The sequence below is a fragment of the Ostrea edulis genome, chromosome 6 (assembly GCF_947568905.1).
Source record: "Ostrea edulis chromosome 6, xbOstEdul1.1, whole genome shotgun sequence".
Taxonomy (NCBI): Eukaryota; Metazoa; Mollusca; class Bivalvia; order Ostreida; family Ostreidae; genus Ostrea; species Ostrea edulis.
In genome coordinates this window covers 71,711,841-71,733,907 of record NC_079169.1, presented here as the reverse complement: position 1 = coordinate 71,733,907, position 22,067 = coordinate 71,711,841, and the positions used below count along the sequence as shown (strand labels likewise).

The 22,067-nt window shown below is 34.8% G+C and overlaps 2 protein-coding genes across 4 annotated transcripts in view; one reads left to right on the top strand and one right to left on the bottom strand.

Annotated features, from left to right (window-relative positions):
• The window catches only part of LOC125645756 (TPR and ankyrin repeat-containing protein 1-like), an 86,840-nt gene extending 78,952 nt beyond the window's left edge, over positions 1–7,888 (bottom strand). Inside the window, exons 1-2 of one of the 3 annotated variants that reach the window (XM_048871560.2) lie at positions 7,784–7,888; positions 5,415–5,545 (exon numbers count right to left, since the gene is read on the bottom strand). In XM_048871560.2, the coding sequence (XP_048727517.2) occupies positions 5,415–5,460 (46 nt within the window). In that variant the 5' untranslated portion in view covers positions 5,461–5,545; positions 7,784–7,888. Of the gene's footprint in view, positions 1–5,414; positions 5,546–5,828; positions 5,952–7,783 lie in introns of those variants that run through there. The other 2 variants (XM_048871559.2, XM_056140670.1) reach the window with 2 other exon arrangements.
• Positions 7,889–12,100: 4,212 nt separating this feature from the next.
• On the top strand, positions 12,101–19,760 carry LOC125645758 (sulfate transporter-like). Its single transcript, XM_048871563.2, has 2 exons — positions 12,101–12,370; positions 17,552–19,760. The coding sequence occupies exons 1-2, from the start codon at positions 12,363–12,365 to the stop codon at positions 19,605–19,607; spliced, it is 2,064 nt and encodes a 687-aa protein (XP_048727520.2). The 5' UTR covers positions 12,101–12,362; the 3' UTR covers positions 19,608–19,760.
• Positions 19,761–22,067: the final 2,307 nt, after the last annotated feature.

Here is a 22,067-nt window from a genome sequence, read left to right as displayed (position 1 = left end):
TTAATGCTTTTAACTCCTTTTCTAAAACCACCCTGTAATATTTCTTGAAATGGTAATTTAGTAAAGTAAATGATTAACAGAACATGTTTGCAGAGATGGGAATTTTAGACACCATTTCCAATATGCGTTTTTTCAAGGTTTTTAACCTAGAGGGGATCATTGGGCTCTCAAATTATCTGATACCCTATCTACTTCTTATGTCAAATGATTGCTGGAGTGTAAAGGTAAAACATATTGAAATGTTTAAGAAATCTGAAGGTTTTTGAAAACACAATTTTCCGGATATGGTAGGCTATGATTAGTCAAAATTTGACTACTATACGTGCATTTTTATCACCTTGGAAACAAGAACATGTTTCATTATATGAAAAATTATTGAAAACGGTCAAATGCAATACATTTTCTTCAATTCACATGAAAGAAACATATTTCTATCGTTTAAATAAAGACAGTGCCTTAAAATGTATGTATGTTAACACTGCTTGTTTTAAAGTGATGTGTTCTATTTTTAGAAATGGCTGTACTCTAAAAAGGCCGCTAAACATATTTTTCTTCGGGAATTTGGTCAATATGGCATCCTTGACAAAATACATGCAAATTTTGATAGAAATCTGTAGGTTTTTCAATACTAAGATATGGTATGGGGAATTACCTTAATTACTTGTGTTGATAATAAATGAAGAGCGAATACTTAACTTACAACCAATTGTATGAATAGATACCAATAGCAACAAAGTTTGAATTGACCAGCTACCTAACATGGCTACGTCAACAAACGAAATCATTTGAAGCTGCGAGTTTTCGGGTCGTGTGTGGCTTTAATGAATGTTTGAAGGTATGTTTGGACACAAGTATAGTAGGAAAATATGTTATGATTTTTTATATTGAATTTATGAGACAGCAACACAAGAATACAACGATAACGCGATATCAGGCCTCAACCGTGCGCAGCTTTTTGTGCCCCGTAAATCAAAGGTTTTTATAGGAGCTGGATCTGTAGCTCTGTTCCGTCACAATATTTTTTCAGAGAGCTACAGTTCTTCAGGTAGTAGTCTAATTTTTTAGTCCATCTTATCTGATCACCGGTCATCTGAATCAGCTCGAGAAAGTGGGCGGGCTGTAATCGGCCAATGAAAACTCGTATTGTATTACATCAAACATGTCATTCAAACTGTTCGATTGTCTCATTCAATTGTGTCGTCACACAACACAATACTATATCGGGTAAAGCGTTCTAATTCAAAGGTGAATTGTGATAATCCAAATTTTCTACAACCAAAAACCCACAATGAATTTGCCAGATATTACATGTGCAACCAACGAATGCAACCATTAACTTGTAATCCTTTCACACTGGGGACAAAAATATGTACGTCAGGTGTCAATGAACAGAACATGCTAATTATACTGAATCTGTATCTCTAATGTAATTTTTCTGTTGAAATCTGTTTTTTAACGTACATGATTGATAGAGAGAGAGAGAGAGAGAGAGAGAGAGAGAGAGAGAGAGAGAGAGAGAGAGGACAATGTACTTTCTCTGTTATCATTACATGCTAAGTTGGTTATTTTAACAAGCAAAGTTTGATCTACTGGTTGCCCCCCTTTTTAAATAGTAGTAGTGAATTTTAGTGGGACTATTTAATTTAAGGAACCAATTAATTGAATTTCAGGACTAACCCCCCAACCCCCCTCCTCCTACACAATTTATGATTTGGACCTTTTGGGATTTGTTATATTTGTTTGTTTTTGCTTGTCAAGAATTTTCTGACAATTGTGAAGTCAACTCCACCTTGCCTTCCCCTTTTTTGAAAACAATTTTACATACCCGATTATATTTATATTATCATATGGTTTCATTGTGCTTTTTTCCCAGGTGTCTGTTATCTATTTTACTTTTTTTTTTTTTTTTTTTAAAACAGATTACTCATAAAAGTTTTGGCATTGATTGTACCATAGGTCTATCCCCCCCCCCCCCCTTCAATTTAACGAATTGCATATTCTACAAAGTGTTCTTTGTAAAATTGAGATATGATACAACCTGTTAAAACTCAGCCCATAATAAAGATTTTGATGCTGTAAGCTTTACAATACCGTATTTGTTATCACTATTTTATTTGAAGCTTAGGACCCTATCGGTGTATAAACACGCCCCCTACTTCCGGTGTAAGGGCTGTAACTGCAAAAATGAAAGCCATTGAAGTTTCAGTCTAATGCAGCGATACCCGAAAAACTAAATTTTTGTTTGGTAATTTTTATAACACCTAATAAATTGCAGTTGGCACTTCATGTAATATCATTGGCAACTGTGGTAACACTGGCAATACCTCCAATGACAGGCCGATGGAAAGTGTCACCCTTAGATAAAATACAAATCTCAAACATTTCGTTTGAATGCAGGCATGACCTACGGAGGATGTTGTAATAGTTTTTCTGCATGTAATGCAATCTAAACGAGTCTTTAATAAATATGTCTGCTTTATAATAATGTGCTAATAATGATTGGTCTACCATAACACATATAAGAAGGTAAAAGACACATCAGAGCATATATCCAGTTAACACATAACCAGTACGTGACTGACCAAACGTTAAAAATGAAGAAAACTCAATGGCTACCAAGCATCTGTTTTTAAAAAAGTAAAGGAAATGGCAAATTTACTCAACATTGTCTCTTGTTCATTTGTTTTATGTATAGCTTTCTGATTGGATCATTTCTATAATTAACTTCATTAACATAACTCAACTAAAAATCTTATATAGGAAAAAAAATTTCTTATTTTAAAATAGACTATGAAAGTTAATTGATGTCCATGAAATTTGATGAAACCACAGTACATCATCTTGTGAAACTGATGCATATCTTATGATGATGTGTTTAGTTAAGAAACAGTTTTTCTCAGGTACTTTTGCAAAAGGTGTTGGTAGATATTTCACAAAATATTCAACTTTCACTTTCCAATATTTTCAGTATTAAATTATGTGCACATAAAATATTGATTCAGAAGCAGGGTACCTGTAGTTGGCAGTGTAGTGTTTGAGTCCAGTGATGTAAATGGAGTTTAGAAAACAAGGAAACCAGAATTTTTTTTAAAAATTTTTGATACATGTACCTTTTAAAATTATCACCAGAAAATGTGAGTCAATAGCCAGTTTTATGGCTGGATAGTAATTTGGTGGATTTGGGTCTACAAGGTATACCATTAATTTTTATGGATAAAATTCTGGTAAATATCTATTTATTCATACAATGCATATGTATACTAATGTACTTAAATTTAGTGACATTTGTTTTTATGAAACTTTGGAAATTGCCAAAATAGGCCAAAATTATACAGTATACCAGACCAAAAAAAAAGTGGCTCTACAGCATCAACAAATCTCTATATTCCCCAAGTGTGGGATCTATAACCCGATGCTACATCAATGGGAAATGATACCAATACATGTGTTAAGTACTATAATGACCTATGATATAAATACCAATGGAATATTAATTATCAAATATTCTGGGAAAACAGTCATAACAGCTAGGTCCTCTCAAAAAAAAAGTTACAAAGAGAAAAAATAGATAAACTACGTACAAATTTAAACTACATGCACTTACTACACCTTCAATATTCTGATCAAGCGGCTATACGGTATCAACAAAACTCTATTCCCTAAGTGTGGGATAGATCCATAAACAGATGTTACATCAATGGGAAATGATACCAATACATGTGTTAAGCACTATAATGACCTACAAAATAAATACCAATGGAATATTATCAAATATTCTGGGACAACAGTCACAACATGTCCTTGAAAAGAAAGTTACAAAGAGAAAAAATAGATAAACTATGTTCAAATTTAAACTACATACACTTATATATATATATAACTACATCTTCAATATTCTGATCTAGTACAAATTGAAACAATTAAGGTGCACTTGTTTAACATATTGCCTTCTAAGTGTTAAAATTCAGCTTTGATATACGACTGTATCACATCACATAGATTTGACCTTTCAGTTCACCAAGTATATAGTTTTTATTAAGCATAGTTCAAAAGTTAATTAGGACTAAAGTTAAAAATTGCAGACATCAAAACAACAGGCAGAACAAAAGCAGTATGCCCCAAATCATTGAGACACAACACCTTGACAATCTTCTTGATATAACACCTTGGGGCAAATCCAAAACTTTGTACAACCACATGTTCCAATTCTTTTTCAATACATATATTATACACTGGTAAACTTTTTACAGGTACACTCAATATTCCGGGGCATTTCAGTGGCTTTTATACAGACACAAAAAAGATAAGCAACTCCTTCAGTGGCATGTTTATATATCTCTTAAGACGTGTTGGGGGCCCACCTCTAAATTTTTAACTGAATAATAAAAAAAAAAATATCTAGCCATCGATTTTAAGTATAGTGCTTTATTTGATAATTTTACAGATTAAAAATCTTAGGGGCGAGATCAAAAATTCAATGTCTGACAAAAAAATAAATTAATTCACATAATTTTCGACAAGATACCCCCTTTAGAATTAAATATGCATGATGAATGTTGAAACTAATTCATAAACAAGTAAAAGCATACGATTATAAATAACACTCTGCATACCTTTTCTACTGTTTATTTAACAAATGAAAGTGTACATAAAAACTATTAAACGTTTGATAAATAAAATGTAATATCATTATGTGGTTTTTAAGTCACTTAAAATTATCTTTTTTCTTATTCCACTAAAGTGTAATTGATGTACAATGAGAGAAAGTTACGGAGTTTTAACCCCAACCCCCCCCCCCAACCCCCACCCTAACTATTTGAATTTAGATTTTTATCTAACATCGATCTTGCCCCTTATGTCATCCTGTCATTTAATTTCATTTAATAGTGTTTTATTGTTGCATTCCTCTTCTTACCCTTATAAAGTGCCTTTGAGCAATTTGTTTTACATAAGGTGTTATATAAATTTTATTATTATCATTATTAATAAATTTATGCTAAATCAAGTTTCTTTTATTCTTATTATAAATTGGAATCAAACATTACAAGATTTGAAATGATCATACACCATTTGAAAAAAAAAAGGTAAATCCTATGCATTTGCTGAAATCTCACAGATTTGGCTGACTTTGAGTGATATGTTACCTTTCGAAAGTGCACTTTCATTTCCCTTAGAAGTGACATATCTTAGGAAAATATAATATTTTAAATGTTTTGTTGGTTGGATTTTGATGGCTTGAACCTTCAAATTAAACTTGAAAATGAAAATGGCATATATGATTTAAATCGAGTATAATTTTTACACAAATACCACAAAGCCACGAGATAATACGAGACTTGGGAAATGTGCTACCGAGACTGTTAACACACATCTCTGCTGTAACTTAGGTATCAAAACAGAAGTGTAAAACTCACGATCAGGTGGTCTGTTCCCAAATGGTGGTCGTGGATAAAAATTCATGGTGGCAATTTCTACCTACCACCCAAAGAAAGAAGTTTAAGCCCGGGCTACAATGAGACTGGGTCCGAGAACTTCATACTTGTATCTGCAACAAAATTCAAACTAATCGTTCATATCCAAAATTACATGTATACGTCAACCCATCTCCAACAACCTCAAGGATATAGTGTACTGATAACATATGATATGCTTTATATATAGCCTTTACTCATTAGCAATGCTTTCATTTCTTCTTCCTTGAAACAAATAGGGATTCCACTAAAGGTCCAAATGAAATCACATTGCCTTTAAGTTCCATTGAAAATTCATTTTTAGATTTATTCAGTCATATTTGGATTAAAAACTTCTTATAACCATTAAATACTTACTTTTGTACTGACAATACCTTTATAAAGACAAAAAAAAACTACCTTTGATGACAAATCCTACTTTCACTTTAAATACCATGAAGGAAACAGCATGTGCTATTTATAGGTACAGGGATTTTCCGCGTGCATTGTAAACAATTTGTTCGGGTCTATCTAATCTACTGATCCATTAATCCAGGTCACTACCTGAACGCTTTGATTAAATGGCAAGATTGATTGTGCATGCATTTATTACATGAAAGAGGTTACTATGAAATCAAAGATTTGAAATAATATACTTTCTGAAATTTGAAATGCTTGTCCAATATGGTGCTTGGGTTTTACAAACACATTTATAAGCTTATATTTACAAATGCATTAGGTTAAATTCATATGTTAAGACCCAAGCATCTGTGCTTGTATGTTATGTTTTCTATTTGCTTTAGGTGTTGTTATTTCTTTTTTTTGCAATCAGAATTACCAAAATACCTGTGATTTACTGAAATACCCTCAGAAAACACTGAAATACCTCCTATAAACTACTGAAATATCTGATTTTTTAAAATTTCATATTATTGTAATTTAAATATTTTGTATAAGAAGTCTTTTATAAAACCAAGTATTCAATAATTTACAGAAGTTTTCTTAAGCATTTCACACTGGAAAGCTCGAGACAAGAACAGTAAATTTTGTTAACTTATAATCATAAAGGTTGATAAAATATTGCCATGCACATACAAACATAATTGTAAATATATTGATTTATTTTATTTTGGGTGAACAATTAATGGATAGGACTCGAATGTTGTTCATATGAATATTGCCTCTCATGGAGTTCCCCCCTTGTTTTTTTTTTTAATAGACTTTCTGCTGGCATTCACCAGTTTCATGTTTCAATGCAACTATGTCAACATTCGACTACTATGACTTTCATTTTTGCCTTAATAATAAACACAATTTCCTTATGAACGCTTTAAAACGTGTTAATTATTTTATTCATTTTTAGGCAATGTTCATCTGTAATATTAGTCACTACTTTTAGGTACTGTGTAGTTGTTAGGGCTATACAGACCGTGAATATCAACCTGGATACCTCAGTGGTTAGAGCACCTGACTAGTAATACAGAGGTCACGGGTTTGATTCCCGGTCCAGCCATAGACTTTCTCCTCTTCTATATACTAGTTGGTTGTCTTGCCAGGAGCGAAAAGTACCTGAATTGTATGCGTCTTTGAGGGCAAAGACAATTTAAAGGAAGGAGGAATGTGGTAGTTAGGTCTATATGGACTGTGATTATCGGCCTGGTTAGTAGTGGTTCAAGCACCTGACTAGTAATGAAGGGGTCCCAGGTTTGACTCCCAGTCCAGTCGTAGATTCTCTACTGTCCTATACTACAACCATATGTATTTTGGGAGTGGGGGGGAGGGATATGAAATTGCAATTGTTGTCGATGTTGGATACGTAAAGAATATAAGCCAAAAACTGTCCATTCTGTGAGAGAAAGAACTGATCAAGGCCCGTAGGACCGAGATCAGTTCTTTCTCTCACAGAATGGACAGTTTGAGGATTATATCCTTCTTTAAAACATTTTTGTTACGCAATCCTTTGTCTTTTTAGGCTTTTATATAGGAGAAAGTCCACTTGTAGTGAAAAGGTTACCTGTAGGTGTCCAATAAGTTGACAATTGCTGTCCATTACTTTTAAGAATGGACAGATACTGTCCGATCTTAAAAATAATGGAAAGTAATTGTCAACTTATTGGACAGTGTCAGGTAAACCCAATAACTTATTAGACGTCTACAGGTAGGCTGAAAATATCAGAAAGACAATACATAAATTTGTCAAAGAGATACAAATTTAATTTTAAATTCCCTACAGGTAAGAATCAACACAGATATAGGAAAAATCACTGAAACAGTTACTTAATTAAAGCATGACTCGCATTAATATTTCATAATTTACTGTGAAGCAATTTCACCTTCTGAACAACTTCAGTAAATGGATTTTATCCTTTCCCTTTTCATGATTTTCACGGGTTTCTCCAGTTGATGCTCACGTTCCCGCCAGCAAAGTTTGCGACACCGATCCCGATGCAAATATTTTTTATGCAGATACGTATATTTATGTAGTATTGATAAAATTATTGCACCTGTATACATCGTATATCAATTATATGTAAATGCTTCTGCTTGACACTTGTGAACTGGCGCCTACTGGTTTTTCCTCAAACTCAAATTCGTTATTTATTATAATATAGGCCTACACGACAGTTCCAACCAGGTTGCACTCACGGGCACTGGAAGTTAATGTAAATATATAGTATGTGCATGTATAAAAAAGGAAGGGTAGGACATTCTTTTTGAGGCAAATTCGGGTTTGGGTTATTGTGGACGTTTCTCAAACTTTTTTTTATACATGCACATACTAACTTCCAGTGCCCGTGGTTGCACTGGAATAAAATGTTACATAGGTAACAGAAAATTCTTTTAGATATAGGGAATGGACATCTTTAAAACAGTGGCGGATCCAGCGCTGGACCGCCGGATGCATCCACCCAACCCTCACAAATGTGATCAATTTTCTGGATCCGCCACTGTATATAGAAGATGTATATTTTTGAAAAATGACGAAGGACAGATGCTCTCTTGATTTCACAGTTTTGCAAACTGTATAGTCCAGAAATTGTTGTCTTCTGGCGCATGGCGTTTTGTCTTGCTGATTATCTTAAGTGATTATAGTCCGCAGCCCTCTCACATACATGTAGAACTTTCCTCTAGGCCTCCTTCTCATTTTCTTTTTCAAAAGGACAGAGATGAGTAAAATTAAGCAATTTAAGAGTCACATTGGCATTTTGTCAAAACATTTTCCCCTAAAGAGTATTGGTTTTATCTTCCGGGCCTACACGTTCACTTGAAATAACCAATGCTAAATATAATATGCACTCGAATAACCTTTTTTTTAATACATGCATTACGAAATAAAGTTGTTGATCAAAAACGTTGAATTTTGCTGATCGTAACTGAGGGGAGTTTTTCGCTCTACATGTTAAAGTTTATCTGTCCTCTAAACATCAAGTAAGCAGGTAGATAAGCAGAATAATTTATCTTCTCAGTTCTGTCACCACCTTCCTGACCTTGCTAGACCTTACGTAGGACATCCGGAATTTTATTTTCCGGCGGCGTTGTCTGATACTATTTTCTTCAAAGGTTGTCTAACCATACTAAGAGTTTAAGATTTAGTGTTTAGAAATGAACCTGCAGGCAGAAAAATAAGCAAATTATGTAAATCTTTTATTAATCTAATAATGATGGAGAGGGAGCCATTTCATATTATGTTCTCGCGGAATGCCAAATCATACTTTAAAAAAATATATTCTGATAATGATCATTAAATTTCTCTAATTTCGTTTTGGTTGGTCGGTTGTATATTGTTTAATAATATCAATATGTATTAATTTTTCACTCATGCATATGGAGGGGTCACCATTGCCGGTGAAGGACTGCAAAATTTAGGCCTATGCTCGGCGCTTATGGCCATTGAGCAGGGAGGGATCGTTTTCGTGCCACACTTGCTGTGACAAAGGGTCTCGATTTTTGCGGTCGCATCCGAAGGACCGCCCCATTTAGTCGCCTCTTACAACGAGCAAGGGTTCTGAGAACCTATTCTAAACCGGATCCCCACGGGTAATTTCGTTTTGGAGAAGGAATTAATCTTTCCATTTGTTTTCAAGATTTAGAACACAAGATTAAGTTGTGAACAATTTAAGAGTACCGCAAACGGTAGGCTATAACATACGCCTGTTGGAACTGTAAGCACATAATGCACTCTGATGATAGCATACACATTCCGAATAGAAAAGCCTTAAAATAGGTCATGGTGCACCAATCTATCTGACATGTGAACTGATAATGTATTTCTCTGAGAGAGAGAGAGAGAGAGAGAGAGAGAGGTTATGGCAAAATTTCAGGGCAATACTTGTATTCATAACGAGAAAGAAATCTGGAAAACTGTTTGACCTCCTTTTGATGCACCAATCCAGCTGAAATGCAAACTGAACTTATATCATAACAATATATACAATATCTCAATCTGCAACGAAAACAAGGTTTTTCTACGAAGTGATACTACGACCTTGACCTTTGACATTGAGAAACAAATGGCAAATTCGGCTTAGCATAATGTGTATGCGTAACAAGTTTGACAGTCCTAGCCCCAACAGCTCGGTCTGTGTCCTGCTTACAAGGTTTTCCTACTACGCGATACTACAACATTGAAGAACAAAAGGCGTCCTCCGTAAGAGAAATGTGTACCAAGTTTGACGGTCCTAGTCCCAATAGTTAGGCCTGTATTCTGCCTACAAGGTTTTCCCATTAAATGATACTACGACCCTGACCTTTGACTTTGAAATACGATAAACATCTTTCTCTTATCTTGGTGATCAAATATACCAAGTTGTAAGATCCTGAGCTTACGGTTCATTTTGCCTTCAAGGTCCGAACAGACGGGCAGACGGACGACGCCATACCATAATACTTCCCATCTCTGACGAGCATATAAAAAGAATTAAAGTCAAATTAGCTCTAAATCAGAAAAAAAAGAGTGTAAAATGGTGCTATTATGATTGTTTTGTGTGTATCATTAACCATAGTCATTGAGAAAATTAAAACCAAGTTTAAGATTCTATTTATATAAAAATATATGTTTTAGAATATGATCGCTTCGAGGACACGGCATAATATGACTTTTCATCTTGACCAGAATAGGTAAATATATAGTTTTCATGGAATATTCGCCAATTTGAAAAAAATACCATGCTTGTATAATTTTCATTCCCCAAAATATAAACAAACTAAACATTAAATGATTTATTCCTTGACTAAATTATTATAATCCACGGGTTTCTTTTCCTTTTATAAACATAAGGGCAAAAGCACAGTGGACGACACGTTAGCATCAAATTCTTTATACCATAAGATAACTTATTTTTCATAAAATATTATCAGAATCAGCTGAGATCTCCAATATTGTATAGACACTCTTTCAAAATATTGTGTAGAATGGAAGTTCAACAAGGAATATTAAGAATTGTTATGGGTTTTATCATAATAATACTAGTTTAAATATCATAGATAAGTACAAATATCTTGGCATATTTTTACAATCAAATGGTAGTCTAAAATTTGCTTGTGGCGATCTTGTAGCTAGAGCTAGAAAAGCTTACTCTGTCCTGAAATATAAACTTCCTTTTGGCCCAGATCGTTCACCCAAATTGTGGTTCAAACTATATGAATCAATTATTGTTCCAATTTTAACATACTCATCAATGGATCATAATTTTGATAAAGCATCATTTGAAAAGATTCAAAATTTCATTTAAAGAGCATTCTAGGTGTACACAATAAAGCATCTAACTTGGCTGCAAAAATTGAACTAGGCAAATCCCATTTACATGTTAAAATGTTTCAGCTCGCATTTAATTACTTTTCCAGATTGGAAAATCTGACAAAATCAAATGATAATGATAACCTTGTTTTAAAAAGTGCATTCTTGGAAGATACAAAGTTGGCTAATGAAAATATAAAATGTTTACAAAGCTTTATAAAACAATTACAAAGAAAGTTGAATATTAATTGTAATACAACAAATAAAGTATTTGGTTCTAAACTTCATGATATCTTTGTATAAAATAAAACTTTTGAAGAATTAATGGAACATAATTAATAACACTCAATGTGGAAAACTCTCATATTATGGTACATTATTTCACTATGAGGACAAAAAACTAAAAAATACAACCGTATTTGTGTCTTCCAATTCCTGTCATTCCTAGAGAAAACAGATTTTGCTACCATTGTAAGACCAGTGTTGAAGATGAAAAACATTTTTTTTACTTGATTGTCCTTTATACAAACATGTAAAAAAAAAAAAAAAAAAAAAAAAAAAAAAAAACGTATTCAAAAACATCATATGATTATCCTGTATCTTGTTTACTGAATCCTCTCAATCTTGTATCTACAAAAGAAATTTGTTTATATATCAGATACTCTTTATACCTTAGAAACCATTATTGCAATTATAATACCATGTCACACTATATATATATATATATATATATATATATATATATATACATATATATATATATATATATATATATATATATAATTATTGCAATTATAATACCATGTCACACTATATATATATATATATATATATATATATGCGTGTGTGTGTGTGTGTGTGTGTGTGTGTGTATCTTCTACATGGCTAACAACACTTGCATGTGCTTCGGTGCCAATAAAGAATTGAATTGAATTGAATCTCATAGAACTTTACAGAAGTTATTTCCCTTGTTTATCACGATGTTTTTCAACCAAACGTGTCGGTTGGAAAGGAAATCAGATCATGCTCCAATCAAGGATATGCTTATTGAGATCAGGCTCCGGGGTCATGAAATTATCTTAAAATTAAGTCAAAAGGTGAGCTAAATACCACAATTTGTGATAATTCAATCCGACGGCATCATTTAACAAAACGATCACGACGGTGTACTAATCATGGCTGAGTAAGTATAAAAAACTTTCTATAAATAGGAACGATAATTCATTCTTTGTTATTAATTTTGTCGTTATCGCCTGTACGTTATAGAATGTGTCAATATCACATGCCGATAACTCTGGTCAACGTTCATTTGTTGTTAAATCACCTGATCACTACAATGTATACATGTATGTATTTTTGGAAATCATGCAATCCCAGAGTATGAGAGGATGTCTGAAGTTCCTTCGTTGTGCAGATCTTTCAGTATCAAAGTTAGCGAAATTGTTTAACCCCCCCCCCCCCGCCTCCCCCGTATAATAATGCTTAAGTGTATTTCTTTACCAGTAAATCAAATATTGTTAGTTTTTCTTTTCCCTCCTTTTTTATTTATTTTGTTTTAATTTCGTAAATACTCAACTTACTGATAGAATATATACAAAAATGTTATGTGTAATATATGCACTAATTCTCTCTGTTACATGCTAACACATTTATAGATACATAAATTTCACAAACACTCAATACATGATATCACAGAGTTACGTATTTGATTCGGTGTTTTATAATGGTCTAATAAATCAAATATAAGTTCAAATATTACAAAACAAAATATTTCTAAAGTCAATATTCTTAAATATTTGATACTATTTTCAAATTATTAACCTATCTTTAAATCGATTAAAGAAAGGGTTAAATTCTATTAAAGATGGATCTATTTCAATAACTGAATAGAATCAATGTATCTAGGCCTATTCATTTACTGAATTTAACTTATATAATTATATATATAGGCCTATATCAAACATTCGATTTACAGCGTAACTCTTTCAGCGCATGATTCACGTGTATCTTTATATGGCCGCCGCAAAAGTTTAATATGACGAAAACTGCTAACATATTTCCCCATCACACTTCTGTCAAGATTAGAACTGAAACCCCGCAGCTTCAATAGATCGCTTTTGTTTACTTAGCAATCTGACTAAAGTACAGACCTATATTATATATATAATATAGGTCTGTACTTTAGTCAGATTGTTTACTTAGTCAAGTGAGATATTCCGTATGATTTTTAAATACATGTGTCGCAGGGTCGCTGTTTTGTTGTAAACAACACAAAACTGGGTCGGTCTCAGACAATTATTTTATTTCAATAGAAGGAAAAAAACCTAGAAAAAAATATGAAAACATACTCACAAACATGCACACAAGATAATAGACATACAACTGATTCGAGGGTATAGTCAGTTTTTAAATCGAGGTAAGCTACTGACAAACAAGTTGATGGTACAGGGATTTCAACAGTCTCGATTGAAGTCAGCATTTCGCAAATTCTATGGTCGTTATAACGATCTAGTTCGTCAATACAACCTCGCATTGGGTCAAATGCTGTCTGACGTGTTTCATACCTATTGTTAAGCCGTTCTTGGCACACTGATTTTGACTGCGGATAACTCCGTTTACCTGATCAGGATATGGGGCTCACGGCGGGTGTGACCGGTCAACAGGGGATGCTTACTCCTCCTAGACACCTGATCCCACCTCTGGTGTGTCCAGGGGTCCGTGTTTGCCCAACTATCTATTTTGTATTGCTTGTAGGAGTTATGAGATTGATCACTGTTCGTTATCTTCACCTTACATACATAAAACACAAGACGTAAACTAAAAGACATTTAAACATTTACGATAAACGATAAATAAATATTAATACGACTGCCAGTATAATTACATATATTTAACAAGTAAATGAATTACAAGATAAATGTCTTTCTTACCAGGCATCCAGTATTATAAATGAAAAATATTTAAGTTACATCGAGTGAATCGATATTTTACCAAGAATTGTCCAATATAACCGTATTGGTACAAGGCTTAGAGTGGGGATTTTGGCGGGGTTTCTAACTTTATATAGTGCACGGGTTAGTAACACATGCATAATTAATTAGTATTCGGTAAAATTCATTGGTCCGCAGTATTATGAACTCAGACCACTGGTCAGTCAAACGTAAAGTTGAACTAAAAATAGAAATAATTACCACCTGTACAATACAAAACGTTCACACTGACTCTCGCATACTTGAAAAACCAGTTTGTATTCAATTGGCTATGCGCGCCAATATGAATACTGATATAATCATAGCGCATAAATATATTTTAAATAAATTGCAACTGTGACATTCTCTCCTGCTAGGGAAAATGGCTCCTGACATTTTAAAGGAAAATATATTACAATGTTCAATTGTCCATATGGCAATTTACAGACAAAATATTGAATTAAAAGAAAAAATAAATTCAGATATTTACAAATCCACTGAACATCATGTGACATTCTTCCCCTGACACTATACAAAATAAACAGGAGTTACTTGTTGCACCCACTCACCATACTTGTTGGGTGGTCTCACCTGTCTAGATGACTGTCTAGGGAGGGGCGTTGGGATACTAGGTATAGTGGACAAATTGCGATTCAAAGTAGAATCGGTAGTATCATACATACCAGCAGTGGTATCCAGTAGTGTACTTGGACTATGGTGAATAATAGGACTAGGTCTACTTACTCTCCGCTGCGGAATGATGTATACCTGCCTACCTTCAGAATCTGAATCGGAATCAGAAGATTCAGTGCTTGACCCAGTATTCTCACTTTCCTGACATTCACTTCTAGGTACAGGAGTAGGTTTGACAGGGGTAGGGGTGGCAGGAATAACAGGAATACGAGTTTGATCAGATATTTTGATAGGCAGTGCCTCGGAACCTGTACTAATCTGCTCTGTATCTGACAATTTTGGTATATAGGAAATAGGCAATAACATATTTCTATGCAAGGTCTTTGATTTGTCCTTACAATTACCATTTTCTATTTCTACAATGTACACAGGTATTTCAGGACTGGGCTGTTTAGCAACAATATAAGGGTCTCTGGCCCACTTATCAGCCAGTTTATTTTTGCCCTTTAACCCCACATTTCTGATCAATACACGGTCACCGACCTGTATTGTAGATTCTCGGACCTTCGCATCATATATGTTTTTATAACGGCTAGCATTTTTTTTCTGCTTCTCGTGAAGCAACTTTGTAAAAAAATTCGAGTCGATTCTGAAGTTTTTTCGCAAAGTTATCACGACTGCGAACTTTCTCAGAAGTATCAGAGTTCAAGCCGAGAAATGCATCGATAGCGAGTCGCGGATGTCTCCCAAACATAAGGAAAAAGGGGGAATAACCCGTACTTTCATGCTTTGTCGAATTGTAAGCATGTGTCAATGTACTTGCATATGACTTCCAGTCATCTTTGAGCTTATTATCCAGTGTTCCGAGCATTTTAATTAGCGTTTGATTAAACCTCTCAACCATACCATTCCCCATAAGGTGGTAGGGAGTTGTTCTGGATTGCTTTACCCCGGCTATCTTGCAAAGCTCTCGGATGACATGGCCTGTAAAGTTTCTGCCTTGGTCGCTGTGTAATCTGTTAGGGAAACCATAATGTACAATGAAATTGTCAAACAAAACCTTAGCAGTTGTTTTTGCCGTTTGATTTCGAGTAGGGAATGCTAAAGCATAGCGGGTAAAATGATCGGTTATTACCAAAACATTTTCAAAACCTCCCTTACACTTTTCAAGAGATAAATAGTCCATACAAACCAAATCTAAAGGTTGGAAACTATCAATATTTACAAGTTCTGCTGAAACTTTTTCAGGAGTTTTAAACTTAACACAGCGATCACAGGTCTTGATTCTGTTGGTGATCTCCTGGATCATTCCTGGCCAATAGAATCTCTCCTTCATAAGTTGAATTGTTCTTTCTCTGCCATGGTGTCCTAGATCTGTATGCAAATATCTAAATGCTGCTTCTCTGAAATGAGCTGGTAAAACCAATTGTCTAACATGTTCATGATTTATAATAGATTTTCTATACAAAATGTCATTTTCAATGAACAATTTGTCCAACTCTCTGAAATATTTACACACTTCTAATGATTCTGATTTTATTTCTGATCTAGTAGGTACATATTTCAGACAGCTGGACAAATTGTTCATTGAAAATGACATTTTGTATAGAAAATCTATTATAAATCATGAACATGTTAGATATTTTACCAAGAACTGTCCAATATAACCGTATTGGTACAAGGCTTAGAGTGGGGATTTTGGCGGGGTTTCTAACTTTATATAGTGCACGGGTTAGTAACACATGCATAATTAATTAGTATTCGGTAAAATCCATTGGTCCGCAGTATTATGAACTCAGACCACTGGTCAGTCAAACGTAAAGTTGAACTAAAAATAGAAATAATTACCACCTGTACAATACAAAACGTTCACACTGACTCTCGCATACTTGAAAAACCAGTTTGTATTCAATTGGCTATGCGCGCCAATATGAATACTGATATAATCATAGCGCATAAATATATTTTAAATAAATTGCAACTGTGACATTCTCCCCTGCTAGGGAAAATGGCTCCTGACATTTTAAAGGAAAATATATTACAATGTTCAATTGTCCATATGGCAATTTACAGACAAAATATTGAATTAAAAGAAAAAATAAATTCAGATATTTACAAATCCACTGAACATCATGTGACACGTTGGGCGCCATTGTCGCAGGGTCGCTGTTTTGTTGTAAACAACACAAAACTGGGTCGGTCTCAGACAATTATTTTATTTCAATAGAAGGAAAAAAACCTAGAAAAAATATGAAAACATACTCACAAACATGCACACAAGATAATAGACATACATAAAACACAAGACGTAAACTAAAAGACATTTAAACATTTACGATAAACGATAAATAAATATTAATACGACTGCCAGTATAATTACATATATTTAACAAGTAAATGAATTACAAGATAAATGTCTTTCTTACCAGGCATCCAGTATTATAAATGAAAAATATTTAAGTTACATCGAGTGAATCGATATTTTACCAAGAACTGTCCAATATAACCGTATTGGTACAAGGCTTAGAGTGGGGATTTTGGCGGGGTTTCTAACGTAAAGTTGAACTAAAAATAGAAATAATTACCACCTGTACAATACAAAACGTTCACACTGACTCTCGCATACTTGAAAAACCAGTTTGTATTCAATTGACTATGCGCGCCAATATAAATACTGATATAATCATAGCGCATAAATATATTTTAAATAAATTGCAACTGTGACATTTGTTTTATGTTTTGATAGTTTTACACAATTTCAGAATCCAAACCCAGGATAACAGCCATCTTGAGAAAAAGAAAAAAACGACGACGATACAGTGTGATGATGATGTAGTCGAACACGTGACCTTATTGCGTCATCCCAAAACACAAAAAAGTTTAGACAGCTTGACAGAAACAGAACATGATGACTGCAAATCTAGTTGTATAAGTAATTGTAACTGCACGTATGCGACCATTTTACAGTATTTATTATCTCTCTTTCCGATAGTGGATGTTATACGTCATTATGATGTCAAAAAATATCTTCTCAAAGATGCAGTCAGTGGATTGTCAGCTGCCTGTCTTCATTTTCCCCAAGGCATGGCGTTCGGCATACTCTCTTCACTCGCACCAAAATATGGACTATTCACGTCGTTGTATCCTGTTATTTTGTACATGATTTTTGGAACATGTCCATATGTATCATTTGGAACCAATGCAGTTATCGCTTTATTCACGGCAAATCTCTTAGAAAGTCACGTGACTGCGCCACCTTTTAGTTGGGAGAGTTCAAATAGTTCACACGGTAACGTTACATTACCTCCGGAAGATTTTCTGCAGACGAAGGCAGCAGTAGCGGCCGGTTCCTCGTTTATTGTGGGAGTCTTCCTCCTTGTATGGGGGTTGCTAAGATTTGGTTTTATAGCATCATACATGTCCTCCCCATTCGTGGGATCCTTCACGACCACCGCTGCCATTCACATTATCACCAGCCAACTTCCAAACTGCCTGGGAGTTCGGATACCATCGGTCACTGGCCCTGGAAAACTTGTGATTACATATATAGAAATCTTCAAAAACATCACCAACGCAAATGCTGGTGCTATTGTCACATCCATTATTTGCATCGCTGTTCTGATATTAGTTAAGGACTTCATAAATGAAAAATTTAAATCAAAATTGTACATGCCGATTCCAATAGATCTTATATTAGTGATATGTGGAACCGTTGTTTCCTACTTTGGAAATTTGAAGTCCAAGTTTGATGTACCAGTTGTTGGTAGTATTACGCCTGGAATTCCGCCACCTGCTCTTCCAGAACTACGGTCGGGTATAATTGGAGAGTCTATCGTGATCGCCATTATAGTGTTCGTTTTGACGATTTCCATGGCCAAAGTTTGCGAGACCAAGAACACTATCAACGTTGACCAGGAATTGGTGGCGTATGGAATGGCGAATCTCGGTGGTTCCTTTTTCCTGTGCTTTCCCTCATGTGTGGCACCCCCTCGTACAATTCTACTGAACACAATGGGGGCCAAAACTACGCTCAATGGACTCTTCTCCGCTGTTGTCATTCTGCTTGTTATATTGTTCCTCGGAGAGTACTTTCAGTTCTTACCATTATCCATTCTGTCTGTGTCCATCATCATGGCAATTAAGAACCTCCTTCTACAGTTTCGACAATTACCTAGATTGTGGAAAATAAACAAATACGATTTCACAGTTTGGGTGGCTACACTTCTCTCTGGCGTTTTTATTGACTTCCCGTACGCTCTGTATTGTGGAGTTGGACTGAGTGTTTTACTGATCGTTTTTCAAAGTCGGAAAGGGAAAGTTATGTTGTTTGGAAAACTGAAAAACGAAGACTTGTATGTCAAAGAATGCGAGCACACAGTTTTACCCTCAAATGTCAAGATTTTCAAAATGGAATCGTCTCTTTTCTTTGCTACGGCAGAGACTTTCCGAGAACATTTGTATAAATTAGTTGGGGATCCAAGAGGAATAAGCAAGTACTCAGAGGACGTAACTATTTCTGTCAACGGGACAGCTTCCATTGACGACAAGCAAGCGAAACCAGAAAAAGAAGATAATCTAGTAACAAAATATGTTATCATTGATTGTTCGTCGTTTAATTATGTGGATAGTAATGGTATTTCCACCATGTCGCTGATTGTCAAAGAATACCGATGTATTGGCGTCAAGGTCCTCTTAGTCAGATGTACCGCTAGCTTTCTGGCGGTAATGATAAGATCAGAGCTGATGGAGACGGTTGGGGAAGAATGCATTTTTCCAGATATCATAGACGCAATTAATCTTGCTGTTTCTGATGAATGATTTTATACATATTTGTGTGCTTGTGAATTTCATTCGGGTTTATACGTGTAAAATGCCATTCATGACGTACAGTATCATCTTTGTTTCACGAATCAATGAATCAAATCTTGTAGTCCATTGTATTCTTATAGTTTATAAACAAGACACGAAAAATTATTTTCTTTGGTGACTCAGCAAACCGTTCTATGTTAGTTGTCTCCATGGTACCGGATCAACTGTACCTTACATATGAATTAAGTTCTTTGAAAAAAATATCTTGGCATGCAAAACAATATATTTTCATTTTCAATATTTTTGCCTTTGCTATCTCTACATATTGCAATGACAGGCAGCTGTGAACAATGTGCGTATGAATCTTGATAAATACGTACAGTTCTCTATTTCAGTGGCTGGGAATTCCGGCAGAAATGAAAGTAGAATGTAAATATAAAAATAAACGTCACTTTTGAAGATATATGAGGGTATGAACAGCATTGCTTCACACCGGCATACTTTTCATAAAGGTGTAAAGGCAAATTTTGACTCCCATAGAATAATGACCCCTTTTGCCCGTAGAAAAAATGTCTTTTTCAAAAAATCAGAATAATGACCCCCTAGTAAATTTTATTAAGGATTATTTCTCTGGTAATGCCTAAGGGAGGCAGTCCAACATTGTCATATTATAAGTAAATCTATCATTCATATGAAACGTAACCAGATTAAAACAGGATTAGGAATTGTAATTTTGTTTCAAAAATAAGAATTTACTTGTTTTAACAAAAGAGTGACTCGTAATTTTTCTGTCGATAAGCCCAACCTCTGCAGACCTGAATGGACATGCCGGGGGGGGGGGGGGGGGGTTACTATGTCTTGGAAATCCTCTAATTCTGATCAGCGGCGGGAATTGTGTACTCATACGGATATCCAAGGAATTTCGAAGGGGGGGGGGGGAAGACAAATTGCCCCCCCCCCCCATCAGCCATTTTATAGGGTGCTAAACCTGGAATTAATCTTAATTAATCACATCTTTTTGTAAATTTGCTTCCTCTACATTCTTCACACACATACACAGAGTGAGAGAGAGAGAGAGAGAGTAGAAGGTGATACACTTTACTCTAGTGCGTTTCTACATGGTGATAGCAGGTGCGCTGCATTTACCGTGATATGACAGTGCGGCGTTTTATTTAGGGTGTTTTGATAATTTAACACAATAGGCAGTGGCGTAGCTGGGCTAAAAATAATGAGGGACACCAAAGAAATCCACTTTAAACACATTTTGACTTGACAAAAAGAAAAATAATAAAAAATAAATAAAAAAACACGTAGGATATCTCCTTCTGACACTCCAAAATCCTATTTCGCGCGCGGGGGGGGGGGGGGGGGGACTTTACACTTCCCTTCTCACTTTTTTTTTTTTTTCACACTTTAGATACTTTGCTTGTATGCCATTTCCTAATGACTTCATTAATCAAGTTTCATGTATTTTCGTGTCTCCCGAAGAAAATTTTGAAGAATTCAAGATTCATGGCCTCTGGAGGGCTTCCGACTGTAATGACTCATTATTTTTTTTATTTACAATCCCAATCTGATAAAAATGAGATCCTCCATCTGCTCCTTTGTATTTATATTGTAGAGACAATATGAAAACAAAGGAGCGGATCGGGGATCTTATTCTAGTCACATTGTAAAAAAGCATTACTTAAGCGGGTGGGGGGCGGGGGGCACAGCCATACTTCTTACCCCTTTGAAAAGTGTGGGGACATGTGCCCCGGCTGTATCTTCCCCTACTCCCCTGTACTGTGTACGACATACTGCACTTTTGAACATTGGAATGGGGGATCCCTTCTAATATAAATGAGATATAACTATTTTCACCGTGAGAACATTTTTCTTGTAACTAACAATTTTATGATGGTTTAAAACGTAACTCGGTCCCAAAAAAATTAGTGCGGAGAGAATAGGTTATGTGCATGCAAGAAATAATGCTTTGAGTGCTGAGAACCTGCACATTAGAATTGAGTATTTTTTTTAACCGTGGTGTATTCTCATCTGATCAATCTATGTTGATTTTGTGTTAAAAAAGTGAGGGGGCACAAACCCACTTGTGCCCCCCCCCATCTTCCAAAAATGAGGGGGCACGTGCCCCCGTCCCCTTGTCCTACACCCCTGATAGGCATAAATTATCCAGTGAAATGCTATAGTCTACCCAAAGTTATCGTTCGCATACTCACTAATACCTCTATCAACACTTACTAATTTTTCAAAATTCTTGAAAAACGATAATGATGTGTAAATGAAATAAACTATTGACTTCAGTTGCAAAAAATGTATGTCAGTTCGTCAGTTTTAAGAAGATTTCACGCCTCTCCGTGACACAAGAAGTATTGTATTTATACGCAGCTCTTTTTTTTTTATGTGTGTGTTTGATTACACAAGATCTATACATGTAAATAGAACACATTTTCAGAATGGAACTCCCCT